The following is a 17,433-nucleotide window of genomic DNA, read 5'->3' on the forward strand; positions in this document are numbered from 1 at the left end:
TTGGTCAAGATAATGAATTTGGGAGTTGTGAACATACAGCTTGTAACCATGGGTAGGGATGAGTCCACCACAGGACAGCGTATAGAATGAAAAGAGAACAAAGCTAAGAATAAAATCCAGAGAAACTGTTTTCTTTAAAGAATAAATCAGTGGAGGAGAAAATCTTGTGTCATGGTGCCAAGGAAAAAAGAAGTTTCAAGAAGGAGCCAGATTGGGGCAGCAATTGCAAACACCACAGAGAGGACAAATTAATTAAGCATGAATTCATGAACAAGGGGATCATTACTATTACCAAAAATGTTGCACAGCAGCAGAGAGAATAATGACAGCGACCACGTTTGAGCATCATCTTGGTGTGTCAGGTACTCGGCATGTTATATATGTCACCATATTTAAATTGCACATTAACAATTTACAGATCAGGTAACTAAGGCTTGAGCAGATTAAGTGGCTCATCCAAAGCTGTTCTGCTATCCAGTGATTGTCAGATCTAAATGACTTCAATGTCTCTCCATCACTCTTCCTAAGAGAATGCAAACTATAAGAGAGAAGATACATGACACAGCAGAACTTTGCCTAGGTAGTATCTCACTTTTAACTCCTATGCTCTATTATCAGTTGATGAGATGGATTCTATTTGATTGTAATAATAAATTCTCTGACTCTTATACATTAACAACTTACAAATAAGTAGGTGGATGTATTCCAGTGGAATTTACCTTATCCCTACCACTAGCAGAGACACTGCAAATGTTTACTAACTGGTAAGGCCTGGACAGTGACTAATCCAAAACATTTCTTCTCCCCTCTAGCCAGGTCCTAGAGGCCCCCTGCTGTGCCACGTGATACCCTTTAGTTGCTGGGTGGTGGGAACTTAGGGGAAAATGGGGAATGGGTAGAGAGCAGCAATTAGCTGGCATGGAAGGTATTTCAATGTTTTAACAACCAGTATGGCCAACCCATGCATACTAACTCAGTGTTAACCTGGGTATCATTCATCACGTGCTGCTTACTTAGATAGAACAAATATGGGAGAAAGTATTTTATGTTTTATTGTTATAACTTACCCAAAATGGGAGGATTGCTATTTGTTTGTTTTTAAAACAGGGATTAATTTCAAGCCACACTTACCTGGTAAAGTGACGGCTATCTTCAATGGGTGAGAGATGGCAGAAGCCCTCGGGGGGCGGTTGTTGTATAGGGAATTTCTGTCATAAACTTCTACTTCACACTGATACACTCCTGTCTCTTCCTCAGTGGCATCACGGACTAGGAGTTGTGAATGAAATAAAGACTGCGACACTTTCGTCTTCTTTTGGAACTGGGATAGGAAATTCCCCCATTCAATAGTGCCATTGTGGGTGATTCGAATAAGCTGGTGGAAGATGTGAGAGCTAGCTGGCTGGAACTGCCACGTCACACTGAGTGGCACCTTGAGGTCAGAGTAACCGGCCCTCACGACACAGGACAGGTCAAAGGTGTTGGTTAACATCACTTGCGGCTGACGGCTCATCAGACTAACTTGTAAATTTGACTCTAGACAGAAAAATGAAACAGAATTTCTAATATATTTACCAGATTAAAATACAGCACTTTCAAGTTTTTCTAGTTGCCACCTCTTTGAGTAGGACCATGCATTTGTACATTTGGAGTTTCATATTTTATAGAGTAGAAGTTGATTCCCAGTACAGTCTGTCCTGAACTCTGACCTCAATTTTGCAAAGTTGATCCTTTTCTAAGACTGTTCCCAGCAGCCACAACAAATAGGCAGTGTTTCTCCAATCTGCTACTTAGACAGCTGCTGCTGAGTGGGTGGAGCACTCCCCACCCTAGTCGTCTGGCCTCCTTCCCTTACCCCCATGCGTGGGTTCAGTATCAGAACCCTTTTGCACATGCTCCAACGGGCTCTGCAATCCCAGGGCCACAGCTGTCAAAAGCCAGAAGGTAAGAGGCTCAGTTATACTCGTCTATAAGCTGAGTCATAGGATTTTGTTTTTAACCTCGAACAACAATTTACAAGTTGCACTCTAAAGATGATCTTTACAAAAATGAAGAAACTTTAAAGATTAATTGACAGAGAGGGTAGCCAGAGACTATGCTCTGTGTCCTAGGGTACACATACCATCACTAGGGGATTCAGGATAACACGCACTCCAATTCCACTGCAGAATGAATTGAGTGATATACAGGTACAGAAAAGGACTTCCTTTGACACTTACCCAGAGACTTTACAGTAACTGAAATCTTCTGAGTCCAGCTCAGATCTCTGGCCTGGTTCCGAGACTTCTCAGATACTCTGCACTCATATGTGCCACTGTCTGTGATGGCAGTGAAGGTGATCTCCAGCTGGAAGGTGGCCCAGTCCATTTTTTCCAGCCTTGTGTTGCCATGGTAACTGGGTCCCCCATAGGAGGCACCCAGCTGCACAATGCCATCCTGCCCCATGCCAGCCACAAACTCGGGCTGTGTCTGGTCCCGTGGGATGTGCCACCAGCTCACAGACAGGGGACTTTCAGCTCCATCAGCCTTACAGAGAAGGGTGAGTGTCTCTCCTTCCCACACAGCTTGCTGCTTGTTCTTGGTAGACACGACCACACTTCTTGCTGTGAGTTACAGATTATAGAAGAACAAAACTGTTTTAGGTAAATAAGAAATGTTCTAAAATACAGTGAAATTTCATTAATTAGGACTTGACTAGTTTGTGACAAGTCAAATTGGGCTGTTTCCTCTTGCACCACCCTCAGGCAAAAGATTTGCCAAATCTTAAATAGTGGAAACAAGATAGCAGAAAGAATATCAGAGGATGTATTTACCCTTCAACAATTTATTTATTTCTAAAGACTGGGTCTTGCTCTGTTGTGCAGGCTGGAACACAGCGCTGTGATCTTAACTCACTGCAACCTCAAACTCCTTGGCTCAAGTGATCCTCCTGCCTCGTGCCTCAGTAGCTGGGACTACAGGCACGTGCCAACATGCCGGCTAATTTTTAAATTTTTTGTAGAGATAAGGTCTCTCTTTGTTACCTAGGCTGGTGTTGAACTTCTGGCCTCATGCGATCCTCCTGTCTCAGCCTCCCAAAGGGCTGGGATTACAGGCATGAACCACTGCGCCCAGCTTACTTAAACAATTTATCACTTGCACATATTTTTTTATTAGTTTGTTAAATCAACTCTTCCTTAAGAATATCTAGTTGGCAAAACATCTGGTAATGTTTTAGTATATTAATTAGGGTAGATATAAGAGCTTGAAACTAATAAAGCTGTGTTTATTTAAATTTTTAGTTTTTAGAATTCGGACCTTCAGAGGTCAAGACGATCTTCCTCTTTCTTATCTTTCCCTAATCAATCTGATTGGTTTAGTAAGTGTTTTGAATGAGGAAGAAACATTGTTAATTGTATCTCTGTTCACAATATTTCCATAAAAAACAATTACTTGGTGGGAAAATACGTGTATATATACATATACATTATACATATATATATATAAATAAATATATATATATATAAAAAAGTGTCTGTTTACAACACACGTTGTTGTACAACAACATGTACAACAAGGTGTACAACAACACACGTTGTTGTAAACAGAGAGGCTTCTTACATCTAAACTACAGTGTAAAACCATAAATGTAAATCTGGCTCCCAGATGGGAAATTCAAGTCATCATTCAACAAACGCATTTATTCAACAAACATGAATTCTGCAAGGTCTTTCCTGGTTGCTTTGTGAGCAATGTAGAGATACAGCAGGAGATTGTACATTCTAGGCAGCCCAACACTAATTTAAGGCCACGGCTCCTGGAGTCAGAATTGCCCTGGGCAACATATTTGACCTCAGTTTTCTTTTCTGTAAAAATGAGATAATAATAGTGCTCACCTTGCTGCATTGTTGAGAAGACTGAACAAATGGCACATGCAAAGAGCTTAGCCTGGATGGCTAGGGAAAGTACTTAGTAAAGGTTAGCTGCTAGCATTAGTGTTTAATGATAGGCTCTGGCAAAAGCAGAGGTAATTCAAAGCAAAAGAGGAAAATAAAATAGAACTGGCATTAGAAATCTAAATAGGATCTAAATGAATTTGCAAATTGTTCTTCCCTGCGGAGAAAGGAGTTCAGTCTTTGACTGTTTTACGCATACATATACATAAGTAACAAAGAGAGAATGAAGGTTAATGTCCATAAATATGTTTTAAAAAAGAGCAAATCTGCTTTCGAATTTAATTTTTTTCAAGTTAAAAATAGACTCATAACTGAAGTTTCGAAATTGGAGGGGAAATTATTACTCATAATCTCACCATTTTAACATAACCATGATGATTAGTTTAAACTCACATGATTTTTTTTTTTTAATAATGTTTCCTTAGTTCATTGTGGCCATTACTGCCTTTTGGTAAGAAGTAATAAACTTATGAAATGTGTGTAAGTTACACATTCACAATGGTAATGGGTGATTAAAATATTCATAAATGATAAAATGTTGCTAATACTTCAAGTAACGTTTGACTTTCAAAACAGAATGCTAAACAGGATCCTTAATAAATCTGCTAATAACTTTTTCTGTGTCTACATAGTAAGCCCAGTGTAGACTCCAGCCTATACAAAGAACTATTTTTAGTTTTAGAAGGTGACCCTATTGATAGGATTATCAGCTGTGTACCCTGAAGTTCCCCTTAAGGTGAAATTCCCACATACCAGGTTTACAAAAGCCTGCAGATATGTTCCAGAGAAGGCTGAGATGCATAAAGCAGAAACTTATCTCTGCATAAATATATAAACCCACCTATATTGCTTTTCCTTAATTCTAGAAAGACAGACCAAATGTTTAGTGTGAAAACGAACACCAACACACTTCCTGGCCTGCCACTCAAGGACAAATCGGTGCATCTTCATTCCTAGTAAATGGCATATTGGAGAAAATGAAAGGAAATTTTATCTATCTTTGGAGATGTCTCCAATAAGCCAGTGCAACAAGGACATCTTTATTTTTAGCTCAGTTTTTAAAAATTTAAAACATTAAAAAAAATTTTTTTGGGCAATTAATCTTTCTGGACTTTCAGTTTAAACCCAGCCTAGTGAATCCTTATATTAGTTGTAGATTTGTCTGTTTTTCTCCACACAAAAGGCACTGATTATTCAAACATGTTTAAGGTCACCCAACCTTCATAAAGTAAAGGTGAGCTGAGTGGCTTCCTCAGTTCCGTGCATGCAGACATTCAGAACCATTTGGACCGGCGTCTCACCACATCACAGCAAAATACAGAGGATGGAGTCTGCCCACTATCAATTACCTCTTCATTTCTTACTGTGAGTCAGAATTGTGACTATTTCCAACACCAGGTCAACATAGTAGGAGACTAACAGAAGGCAACTGAAAAATGCCAGCAGAGTCTCAAGGTAGGATAACACGGGTGTTCATTCCCCAGGAAGGAGGACAAAGTGTAGCTTTTTACTCTTAACCTATTCGTATCACACACATACACACACACACACACACACACACAAAGGCAGAGGGCTTCATTAATACAGATGTTCTCTGCTTTAAGAAATATCTAATATGTAAAAATTAGAACAAAAAATAAATAGACTCTAAGACAGCAAGAAGGAACTTAAAGACCATCTAGTTGTGTGCCATCATTTTACAGATGAGGGAGCTGAGACTTAGAGAGACATAAGGTGGTGTGTTCATGGTCACAGCCTACTTAATGACTCAGGAATAGGACTCGGGTCTTCAGCTAGTTTGGGTGCCTTCCTTTACTCGACTCCACTCCACTCCACTCCACCTCCAATGTGATCTGATTGAAACCTGCTCTTCATGAAGATCTCCATTGTATCCATGAAGGGGTCTTCTACTGACAAGGGGGCATCTGAAAGAAGCCCAATGCATGCCTGGTCTTGACTTTACGTACCTGCTGGCTTCCTCAGGTGCACATGGCTGTCTGGTGACTGCTTTCTCTGAAGCACCTGCCAGGAACCTGTGCGTGTTTTCATGACCTCTGCTACCACACATCTGTAGGCGCCTTCATCCTCTGGGCCCAGAGAGAAGATCTTGAGAGAGAAAGCCTTGGGGCTTAACTTTGAAACCTGGAGCTCTCCTTGACTTGCTCTCTCTTTGTAGTCATTTTTCAGGCCCAGGACTCCACCAGCATCAATGTGAGCAATTTCAGTCCCATTGAAGAACCAAATGCCTTGAAGCTGTGGGTCACGCCCACTGCCTACAACCAGGCAAACCAGTTCTAAGGGTTTCCCTTCAGCAAACAAGCTGTCAGCTGTAATGTTGACTTGAAAATCTTTCACTGGGAAACAAAAGCAAGGCAGGTATTTAGAAAGCCCACAGCCTCTGTCCTTTCAGTACCAGAGAGAGATGACACCCTCTGTAAGGATGCCACAGGGATCACATTTTATGTGGGAGTTCAATTCTATAGTGGTAGGTAAACCCCCAAAAGAAAAAATCCTTAGAGTAAAAAACGCTCATGACTCTTCCTTAAATCACCCAGAAAGGACAGTACGCATGGTTTTCTGAATGCACTCTTAGTAAGCAAGATATATGCACAAATGTATGACACATATAGTAATGTATGCTTTTTAAATTAAAAAATAAAATATTGTATACTGAATTAAATATATATATTAAATATTTTACACTGAATTGCTGTGAATTGTGATTTCTTCCTCTCTGTTTTGGCTAAGAATATCCAGCAGAATTTTCTGAAGTTAAAAAGCACATGTGATATTGCTCCATAGGACTCATGAGTGTAACTTGGATACTTGAGGCCAACAGGACAATTTTTAGTGGAACACAATAACACTCTTTTTAATAAAGAAAAAACTTTAATGATCCACTATTGGATCATTGCTTTTAGCAATGGGTATACAGTATATGGTTTAGCAACCCCTTCCTGTTGGACAAAAGCCTATAGAAAGAGACCAGGAATCACAGACAAGGCCTTTATACTTGCTTTGACAAAAATGCCAAAAGATTATGAAAAGTAACAGCAGGCTGTGTGCGGTGGCTCATGCCTGAAATGCCAGCCCTTTGGGAGGCCAAGGCAGGAGGATTGCTTGAGCCCAGGAGTTCCAGGCCAGCCTGGGGAACATAGCAAGACCCTGTCCTTAAAAAAGTTTAAAAATTAAAAAAATAATAAAAAAGCAAAGTGACTGCATTCCAAGTTGCGAAAGGGGGCAGGTGGAAGGAAACCCCAGCACTGATGAGGACAAGGCTTCATGTTGGAAACCGGAGCTACTTTGAGGCCCAGCTGTCTGTGCTGAGTGGGCTTTGGAGAGAGACAGGCCTCCCTTTGAATGCCAGCCCCACTCTCACCAGCTGGGTGGGCTTAGGCAGTGCATCTAGCATGTCTGAAGTTCAGAGTCCTCATTTTTAAAACGGAGACTCAACTACTTGCCTCATAGGGTGGTTGTTACGACTAAATTAGACAATGTAGATAATGTGTGAACACAGAGACTGGCAAAAATTGTAACAAAACTACTTCCATGACTGGCTTGTGGAATCGATCTAGCCATTCAGTAGACCTTATCCCATAAAAATCTGTGGGCAGAGCCAAAACTGAATGTCCTCCCTCTTAGTTATGCTTCTCAGATGACAAAAATACAAAATTAAATCAAACTTTCTAGCCAATTTTTTTAGAGCCAACAAAAGATTAGAACAAAAATTAAAACATACCTCATAAATACCCACTACCTAATACTAGTGTATTAATGAATTTCGTAGGAAGATAATTACCTGCTGGCTGGATCCTCAGAGTGGTTTGATCGGTCTGCTTTTTGGTGACGAACATCCAGGTTTCATCTGGATCCTGAATCCATTCCATTGCCTCACAGAACAGCTGACCCTGATCTGAGGATTGGAGACTCTCTATGGACAGCCTGAACGTAGTGGGCCCCAGTTTGTTGAGCTGTATGTCACTGGCTGCAAACCGCTCTGTATACAAGGGCCCAGGGACCAATATAAAATCTTTGGAGAGAGAAATAATCTCGGTGGCTTGGCTTCCTCCTCCATCCTGTGTTAGGTACCAGGTGACAGAGAGGTGAGTATGTTGGGCTGTGGCTTTGGATGCCTCACAGGTGAGGGCTAATGGCTCACCTTCCTCCTTACCGAGAGTCTGAGAACTCATGGTGGCAGAGAGGGTATCTGGAATAACTGGAAACAAAGGAATGATAATAATGTGACTGTCCCAGTGCTTGTCCAGTGGGCCTCCTTAGATGGTGCCCCAAGCTACCCTATGTAAAGTACACAGACTTTGAGTTGGTTTTCCACTTGCCATATGCTTTCCTATCCATATGCTTTCTCTATTGCCAATGGGAACATTGGCATCTATGTACAGTCTACGGAACTGGGCAAAGTAAATGTCTCATCAATGTGTTGACCCTCACTTTGCTTTATTAGCATAGGCTATAACCAATTTAGCTACTCAGACACAAAGCATGTATTTAAAGGGAGAAAGCACTGGGACAGAGAATCCTTAGATTCTGATCCTAAATCCATCCTTACTACGTGGACTTGGGCATGTCACTTCACCTCCCTGGGCCTTAACCTGCTCCTCTATAAGGCTGTGTAATAATCTAATAATGTAATAATGCCTGTTAAAATGTATCATTTAGAGCCCGAATGCAATCTTTACTAAAGTTTTGGTAACCATCTTACTACCCTACCATTCTTGTTTTCCTAAAATGAAATCACACAGCATAAGCTTATATGAAAGCAACACTTAGATTTAATCAATGAATGTGACCGAGCATCTACTCAGTGCTAGCCACTGAGTAGAAGCTGAGGATGTGGTGGGAAAGAGGCATACAAACAGCCAATTACCATATAACTGGATACATGCTGATAGTAGTGGTATGAACAAACAATCTAAAGGAAACAAAAGTGGGAATTCTGCCCAAGCAGTCAAGATGAGTTCCACAGAAGAGGTAATATCTAAACTGGGTCCTGAAGTATATGTAGGAGTTTGTTAAGCTGAAAAGGGGGTGATAGATATTCCAGACAAAGGGACAAAGTGACAATTGCAAGGACTATCACCCTTTCCCAATATGTAAATATGCTAGAGAATGGTAGTTTGAGAATAATCATTTCTAAGTTAATGACTTATCACCTATGGTACCAGCTTTCTTGTCAAATTACTGTTCTCTCTCCAAGCAGAGACAACACAGGGAGAACTCTCATAGCTTTGTTGAATGCTGTTGCTATTAGCAACCTATGGATAGCTGTGGACAAGGCGTTGGGAAAACCACACACCATCTAAATCTTTATGGCAAAGATAATTGAGAAAAAGAAACAGATAATTTTAGAGAATATGAGATACCCACTTGTGACATATCTCCAAAATATCCACAGGGGTACATGGGCTCTTTTCCCAAAGAAAATGGAACAATATAAAGCCATGTCACATTGCAAGATATTGTCATGGTGGAGACTCTGGCTTCTCAGGGGCTGGCTAGCAGAAGTGGACAAGCAACTTACCAATTAGATTAGTCTTTGCACTGTAACTCCCATAGTATTTCTCATCAGTGTTTGGTGTGTGACACTCGTACTCGCCAGCATCCTTCATCTGGAGCTTTGAGATGTGCAACAAGACTGAGTTGCCCTGGACCCTCTCCACGTAGATGTCTCCGCTTCGCACCCGCTGCATATATACTGCGTAAGAGAAGGCAGCATCCTTGGTGCTAATGATCTGGACTTCCTGGGTCGGGTTTGTTGGCAGGTAAATAGACCACTGGAAATGCTGCTCAGAAGGTCCCTGATGGCCAGTTACATTGCAGCCAATGCTGACTGGGTAACCTTCAGCTCTGAACAGTGGTCCTTTCTGAACTGTTACTTCTCTCTGGCCAATGCTGAGCTTAGCTTGTAAGTAGGAGAAAGAAAGGGGAATAAAAAGAGATTAGTGTTCCAGTTCCCAGTGTACCACATTATGTATTTCTCTGTATTACAATTCTGGTAAATGAGATCGTGGGTTATTAGCTATAATCAACTCAAATGTTCCACATCTTCTTCAGGCTGAGCAGCAGTGAAATCGCTTGATGAGTTAATTGTTCTTTTATAACTTTAACTTCCATAGTAATCTTCAGTCTCTTAAAAAAAAATTCAGCTTCATCAATGTAACATGATCACTTCTATAAAACATCTGCTTATCGAAGTGTACTTATTTTAAAGCAAATAAATCTATGGTAATTTTACATTATTTTATGAGAAAATTTGGCATATACTTCCTCAAGCCTCAAATTCCAGGGTGCCTGCCATCGGGTAGTTCCCAGAGAAATAGTTGCTGGAGACGCAAAGTCTAGGACTCTGCCCTTGGTGCCACGATTTTTCTAGCTGGTTGGTTGGAACCATTTGTAGCTCCTAGCCAGGTCTGTTGCAAGACTAGCCAAAATTAGCATCTGAGGAGGCAGCAGCACTTCCTTTCTATTCTGTGGAGGTTTTTTTGGTTTTGTTTTGTCATTTCTTAAAGAGCCACTATAGCTTTACTGAAAAGCCTCCTAATAGATGGCCAGAAAATCCAGCAGGTTCTGGGATTAGAATTTATTTTAGCTTTTTTCTTACCAAAAGTTTTCCATTGGGACCACCAGGGAATGTTTTCTATTAGAACAAATCTCAAGCATTAGGTCTAAAGGAAAAAGCATGATTAAATGGTAATATTTCATTTGACAAATTTTTTAAATCAAGCATTTTTCAGAAATCAAAAAGCATATCTTTACTTACTATGATTGATATTAAAGGCTAGTTCATTTTGTGTTGCAGAAAGAACAAAGACATGCCACAAGAGTGGTCAGTTCTTTCACTAGGGGCCCAGGGTACAGTAAAAGGGAAGACAGGGTTGGAAGACACCAGAAGGGCCAGACAGGGAGAGATTGCTGGCCTTATGCAGTTAACCGAACAGAGTTCATATGAAGATGAGTAAGAAGCAGAGCCTCTGCTGCATTTTGTGACTCCACAGGGACAAAGAGTAAGGAGGCCAGAGTGGAAAAAAAAAAGTGAGGGAAAGGAAAAAGGACATTACAGAGAACTTGATAAGGCTGAGTATAGGAATCTGGGATGAAATGAAAATAATTCTAAGGGATAGAAGGGAACTACAAAAAAGGGCAAAAGCACAGAAAAGGTAAGTGGTCACCTGATGCAGTCAAGTGCATATATTTCATATATGTATGCTCAGTCTAAAACTGGGAAACCAACCAATGCCCAACCAACTAGTCAGCCAACCACACACATTTCTAGTAATATTTTTTTTTTTTTTTGACACGGTCTTGCTCTGTCACCCAGGCTGGAGTGTTGTGGTGCAATCTTGGCTCACTGCAACCTCTGCCTCCCAGGTTCAAGTGATTCTCCTGCCTCAGCCTCCTGAGTAGCTAGGATTACAGGCATGGGCCACCACGCCCGGATAAGTTTTGTATTTTTAGTAGAGAGGGGGTTTCACCATGTTGGCCAGGCTGGTCTCGAACTCCTGACCTCAAGTGATCTGCTTGCCTCAGCCTCCCAAAGTGCTGGGATTACAGGTGTGAGCCACTGCGCCCAGCCTCTATAATAATTTAGAATACACTAATTTATTCATAAGTCCAAATTAATGTGACATATTTATATCATGCTCTTTTTGTAATAAGAATCTAGGAATAGAAGTTAGACCACCTTAGAAAAATGTAAATTATTACTTACCAACAAGTTATACTACAGTGGCAGTTTAAAACACTTTTCAGCAATGCCATCTTAGAGAAATGTGTGCACCAAGCTATGTGTGAAAGAATATGCACAGCTACACTGCTCATTAAAGCTTCAAACAAGAGAGAATCCATATGTCCATCAACAGTAGACTGGATAAACTGTGGTACAGTCATAAAGTGGAATGTTATATAGAAACAAAAATCAACAATTACAACTATTTGCAATAACATGAATGACTGTGTTCAAAGAAAGATACAAAAACACTTCTGAATCCTTGTGACTATATACAGAATGATCCTACTGTTTATAAAGTTTAAAAACAGGTAAAACCGCACTGTATTATTTAGTGATGCATACATAAAGGGCTAAAATCATTAGCAAAAAGCCAGGAAATGACCAGGCAAGGTGGCTCATACGTGTAATCCCAGCAATTTGGGAGGCCAAGGTGGGCAGATCACTTGAGGCCAGGAGTTTAAGACCAGCCTGGCCAACATGGTGAAACCCTGTCTCTACTAAAAATACAAAATTAGCCAGGCATGGTGGCAGGTGCCCGTAATCCTAGCTATTCCAGAGGCTGAGGCAAGAGAATCGCTAGAACTCGGAAGGCAGAGGTTGCAGTGAGCCAAGATTGCGTCACTGTACTCCAGCCCGGGCAACTCCGTCTCAAAAAAAAAAAAGCAAACTAGGAAGCGGTTATCATGAAAGTCAGGAAAGTGACTGCATGGTGTTTGTGATCTGATGGGGCACACTGCGGCCTGGGTGGGTGCTTCTAGGGTCTTGGCGATATTCTATTTCTTGAGCTGGGTAGATATTATACAGATTTTACTTTGTGCTTATTTGTTAAACTGAAAATTTATGCTTTATTAAGATTGTCTTATGTTGTATTTCACAATAAAAATATTTTCTTAATGTGGCTTTTGAGGTACCACTAACCTACATATATCAAGGCATGTTTCTACAAACGATGTTATTTTTGGTGCTAGGCAACACTTCTGCAACATTTCCCATCACTTTTCAGCAAGATGGGTACCACATTTCAAAATTTTTATTGTGAAAACACACACTTCTTTTTCTACTGCTTAATTTACCAATTCAATAAATATTTATTCAACCACTTATAGTATTTCTCATGCTTGAGGGACTAAGATATGAAGACGAATTTAGGCTAGATTCTGACTTCTGGATTTCATAATCCAATCAAGTGGATAGTAGTCATCTCTCTATGGAAAACATATAATAAAAGTGCTTCAAAAATTTTGAAGAGGGACTACATTTTGAGGGGAGGGAAATAGGTTTATGGAGATGGCATAAGAGCATAAGAGATGGCATTAGAAATGGATTTTGGAGAACTGGGAAGATTACGACAAGGTAAGTGGGGAAACAGAGCATTTTAGGTGAAGGAGATTTCATGACAAGACTCTGAGTAGGAATCAAAAGACTTACTAAAAAATAAAGAGTAATCAACTGGATGGGGGAGGGCTGCATGAAGATTAATAGAAAGAGGTAAAACTGGATAGCAATTTTTGGGTCCAGAGCAGAAAGGACTTGACTATCACATTTAAAAGTTTGGACTTGATTCATTAGGCAACAGGGAATCCACTGAAAGTGTTTAAGAGGTTTTAGGAAAATGAACCTCACAGTTTGTGTGTAGGATGATGGAAGTTAGAAATAGACATCAGGTAATTGTAGGAGCTCAGGACAGAGGTGACAAAAACAATAGGGATAAAAATAAAGGTACTATAACTGAGCTACAGTGGAGACAAAATCTGTAGAGTTTCAGTGTTTTGGATGCTTGGGAGTAGCAGGGTTAAATGGCGAGATGAGAGGTAGGAAGAAATCAAAGATCATAGGTTTGATAAGGCTGCCTGGGAGAATACTGATACTCTGACTAGAAATACAGATATCAGGAAGAGTTACTGTTGTGTGTATAAGGGTGAGTGAAAATATAATGCATTTAATTTTAGAAATACTAAATTTGAAGACCACGGAATAGACAGGAAAGATATCCAGCAAACATTTTGAAATAATATTTAAATATATATATTTATATTTACATACAAATTATAAATATTTTCAAAGGGTTAAGGTCTATTTAACCCTTTGAAAATATTTATAATCGAATCCTTTCAAAAACCCTGTGATATTCCCATATTTAGTTATGTAAAAACTCCTAGGATTTGAGCCAGACTTGAACATATTAATAGATCTGCAAATGCCAAATCCATGGCTGTCTCCATTGTTTCTTGTTGGCTCCTGTAAATGTCTGTTTGTTACTAGGGAGAGTTCTGAGCTGTTAGATGTAGATTAGGTCAGTTACATACAAGTGTTGAGAAGTATTGGGGAACAGAAGGAAGAGCGTTAAGGAGAGATTACTAGGGAATCTCTCTCTTTAGGGGATGGGATAAGGAACAAAACTTACAGAGGGAAGAGTTAGATGGAGGGCAACTAGGACACAGCGGCTGGAAACCAAGGGAAGAACATTCTAAGAGGAAAGGGCTTGTCAGCACTGCCAAAGGCTGCCAAGAGGTTGGGGACTCTGAAGGCAGAGGAGAGTCCTGTTAGCTCGATGAGGAGGATGTCCATGAAGATCTTTGTAAAAGGGATTTCAATAGAGTGGAAGCAGCAGTTTTCAGGGTTAAGAAGTGACTGCAGGAAGTATAACCTACTTCCAGGAGTTTCATGGAGAAGGAAAAATGAAGATTAGGATGGCAGCTAGAAAGAGTAGCTAGGCGAGGAGCGGTAGGAAGGGGTGGGATGGAGAATGGGTGAAGCCAGCAAGGAGGATGAATGAAGTAATGTCCTAGTAGAGGGATGACAGGGAGGGTGCTGTGTTATAGTCTCAATGTCTGTGTCTTCCTAAAACTCACATGCAGAAACCTAATTCCCAAGGTGATGGTATTAGGAGATGGGGCATTTAGGAAGCGATTAGGTCATGAGGGCTGTGCTCTCATGAATGGGATTAGTGCCCTTATAAAAGAGTCCAGGAAGCTTGCTAGCCCCTTCTGCCACGTGAGGACACAGTTAGAAGGTGCTATGAGGAACAGGCCCTCACTGACACCAAACTGCCAGTGCCTTGGTCTTAGACTTCCCAGCCTCCAAAACTAAATTTCTGTTGTTTATAAGTCCCCCAGTTTATGGTACTTTTGCTACAACACGCCAAACAGTCTAAGACATACTACTTTCTGAGTAAAGTGAAAGAAATAGTGTGGAGATTTCAAAGGTATTTTTCAGGTAGAAGGCATGACTGGCAGAGATCAACTCAAATGGCTATGAACTGGGGCCATAAGCTTAAGCATCTTACTATAAATATATTCTCTCTGGGTTTTTTCAAGTGCGTATCATCCACCCTCCGAAAAACACCTGTGAGGACTGCCCTCTTGCTCTCTCTTTTAATGGGCAGTGGGTTAGCTACTTTTGAATAGTAGCTCATATTCTTGTTGGCTGATGAGTGCAAAGCTTGGCACTGACATACTAACATTGGAATCATGCTTTCAAAACACTAAAAATTCCTTGATGGTATTGACTTTCTTTAAAAATATCACTGGAATTGTCAAATTTACCACTGCAGTATTATTTGAATGAAAACGATTAGGCTGAACTGTATAAAATGGTCCATACTTGACCATTTTTTATACCAAAAAAACAGCAGTTTCAAATAATGCTACCTTATACAAAACCTACCTCAGGAATAGCCAACATAACAAGCAGCTTCTTTCTCTTTTCACATTCAAAAACCCTATATGCTTGGAGGCTGAGATAGCTTCCATCCATACTAAGTGGAATCTTTTTTATTTTTCATGAATGCAAACTCAGTAAGACAGACAATAGCCCTTCCCCCAAACCCTGCCATATTAATGGCTATTATTTGCAGGGCAGCTAGTTTGGGTGGGGGAAATAGATCAAGCAGACAAAGCTAACTGCTAAGTCCGAGAACTCATTTACCCATGACATTAATCTCATATGGCACCATTTTCTATCAGGATTGTTCAGTCCTTATATTTATTGAAAAAAAATTGGGACAAAGTATACATTTGCTAACCAATGTAATTGATCAATTGATCATCATTTAAATAATTTATTTCATTTCCCCTCTATATTTGTCATGACAAACAGCAGACTTCTAAAGCTTTTTCCAGTAACTTCCTGATTTATGTATTCTTCACATAAAAACTGTGCTTCTACACAAAATTAGTGCTTCAGATGAGTCAGAATTTAGAAGAAGTAAATGTATAACCCAGTTTAGGTAATTGTTTAAATGGGTTAAGGAAAAGCTTCCAGATTCCCCTTTTTGAGCCTTGATTACTACTTTCCTTCCCCCAGGCCTTCTAGCCTGCATACCAAAAAAAGAGACAGAATTTGCAATTCTATGAATTATTGCACAATGTAAACCCAGTTTCCTCCTATATACATAGCAAACATATAATTCAAATACACAAAGCACATACACTTGAGAATCACACTCAGACAACTTAACCAAACAACAGAAACACACCAGCCCCCAAAGGATCCCACCAGTGCACCTATCCATCAACAACCGCCAAGCCAGTCTGGTAGGCATCCATCACCCAGCAAGTGGTCCTAGTAACTTCTCCTGCAGGCCCTAGGTCTGACTCTTACCTCACACTATCATATGTACCTAGAGACATGAGCACAATTCAACTCAATCAATGTTTATCAAGCAACCTCTTTGTGCTGAATGCTGTATTCTTTTCTTTTAATTCTTCAGCCATAGTCCTGGTCACACCAAATACAGCTCAGTTTAGTTCCCCAATCATCCCAGCCATTCGGGTCCCTGCACTAGCTCCATCCAGTCTCTCTAAAGCAAGAGTTTTTGTTTGTTTGTTTGTTTTTTTAGATGGAATCTCACTCTGTCACCCAGGCTGGAGTGCAGTGGCTCAATCTCGGCTCACTGCAACCTCCACCTCCCAGGTTCAAGCGATTCTCCCACCTCAGCCTCCCAAGTAGCTAGGGCCACAGGTATGTGCCACCATGCCCAGCTATAAAGCAAGAGTTCTTAACTGGGTCCACATGTAGGATTAAAGGGTCCATAAACTAGGGTGAAAAATAATCTTACATCTTTGTTTTCATTTTTGCCTCTAATGGAAATTTAGTATTTTCTTCAGTTATGTATGTAGACAACCACAGATATCTTCATACCACATTACAACTACTTAAGATATATTGAAATGTTATTTATACTCATCATTACTTTGAAGTTTGGTGGTTAAAAGACCTACCTGTAGATTTTGTTATGTAATGCATAAATAAGAAGCAAATAAATTACTGCATTATAATTTATTTAAAATATTTTGATACCTGTATTTCAATATGACTGATTTCCTCTATAATTCTATGCATTTTATTTTATGCATTTTAAACATTATTCTGAGATGGGGTCTATTCTCTTTACCAGATGTTAATGAAAACTCTAGCATAAAAAGTACATGCTATCTGGTTTGAAACTATTCCATTACCTGCTCAACTCATCTGATTCTCCCTTCTACCTCCAAATTTTCTCTTCTTCCATCCTATTCAAACATAGATAAATGCCCCCTAGATCAGGCAAGCCCCTCTGCATGGCCCTCAGCAGAGCCAAGTGAATCTTCCTGTTCATTTCTCAGTCTCTCAGTAGTCAATTTCCACATCCACTCACAGGTGAAATCTAGAACCTTCTTTTAGCATAGTCTAAAACTACTAAGTACTTTCATAACCTTTCTTTCCATCCAGTCATATCTGCAAGGCATATTTATCCCATCAAGCCTTAAT

General features: G+C 40.1%; 1 protein-coding gene across 3 annotated transcripts in view; it reads right to left on the reverse strand.

The window, feature by feature from the left end:
- CD101 (CD101 molecule) overlaps positions 1 to 17,433 on the reverse strand; it is a 49,034-nt gene that overhangs the window by 19,796 nt on the left and 11,805 nt on the right. For all 3 annotated transcript variants that reach the window (XR_010141686.1, XM_054528996.1, XM_054529003.2), the window contains 5 exons: positions 9,475 to 9,855; positions 7,735 to 8,151; positions 5,903 to 6,289; positions 2,220 to 2,603; positions 1,132 to 1,536 (listed from right to left, as the gene is read on the reverse strand). Coding sequence is in view for 2 of the 3 variants with exons in the window: in XM_054528996.1 (XP_054384971.1) it covers positions 1,132 to 1,536; positions 2,220 to 2,603; positions 5,903 to 6,289; positions 7,735 to 8,151; positions 9,475 to 9,855 (1,974 nt within the window). In the remaining variant the exon portion in view is untranslated. The remainder of the gene's footprint in view (positions 1 to 1,131; positions 1,537 to 2,219; positions 2,604 to 5,902; positions 6,290 to 7,734; positions 8,152 to 9,474; positions 9,856 to 17,433) is intronic.

This window comes from Pongo abelii, chromosome 1 (genome assembly GCF_028885655.2).
Source record: "Pongo abelii isolate AG06213 chromosome 1, NHGRI_mPonAbe1-v2.0_pri, whole genome shotgun sequence".
NCBI lineage: Eukaryota > Metazoa > Chordata > Mammalia > Primates > Hominidae > Pongo > Pongo abelii.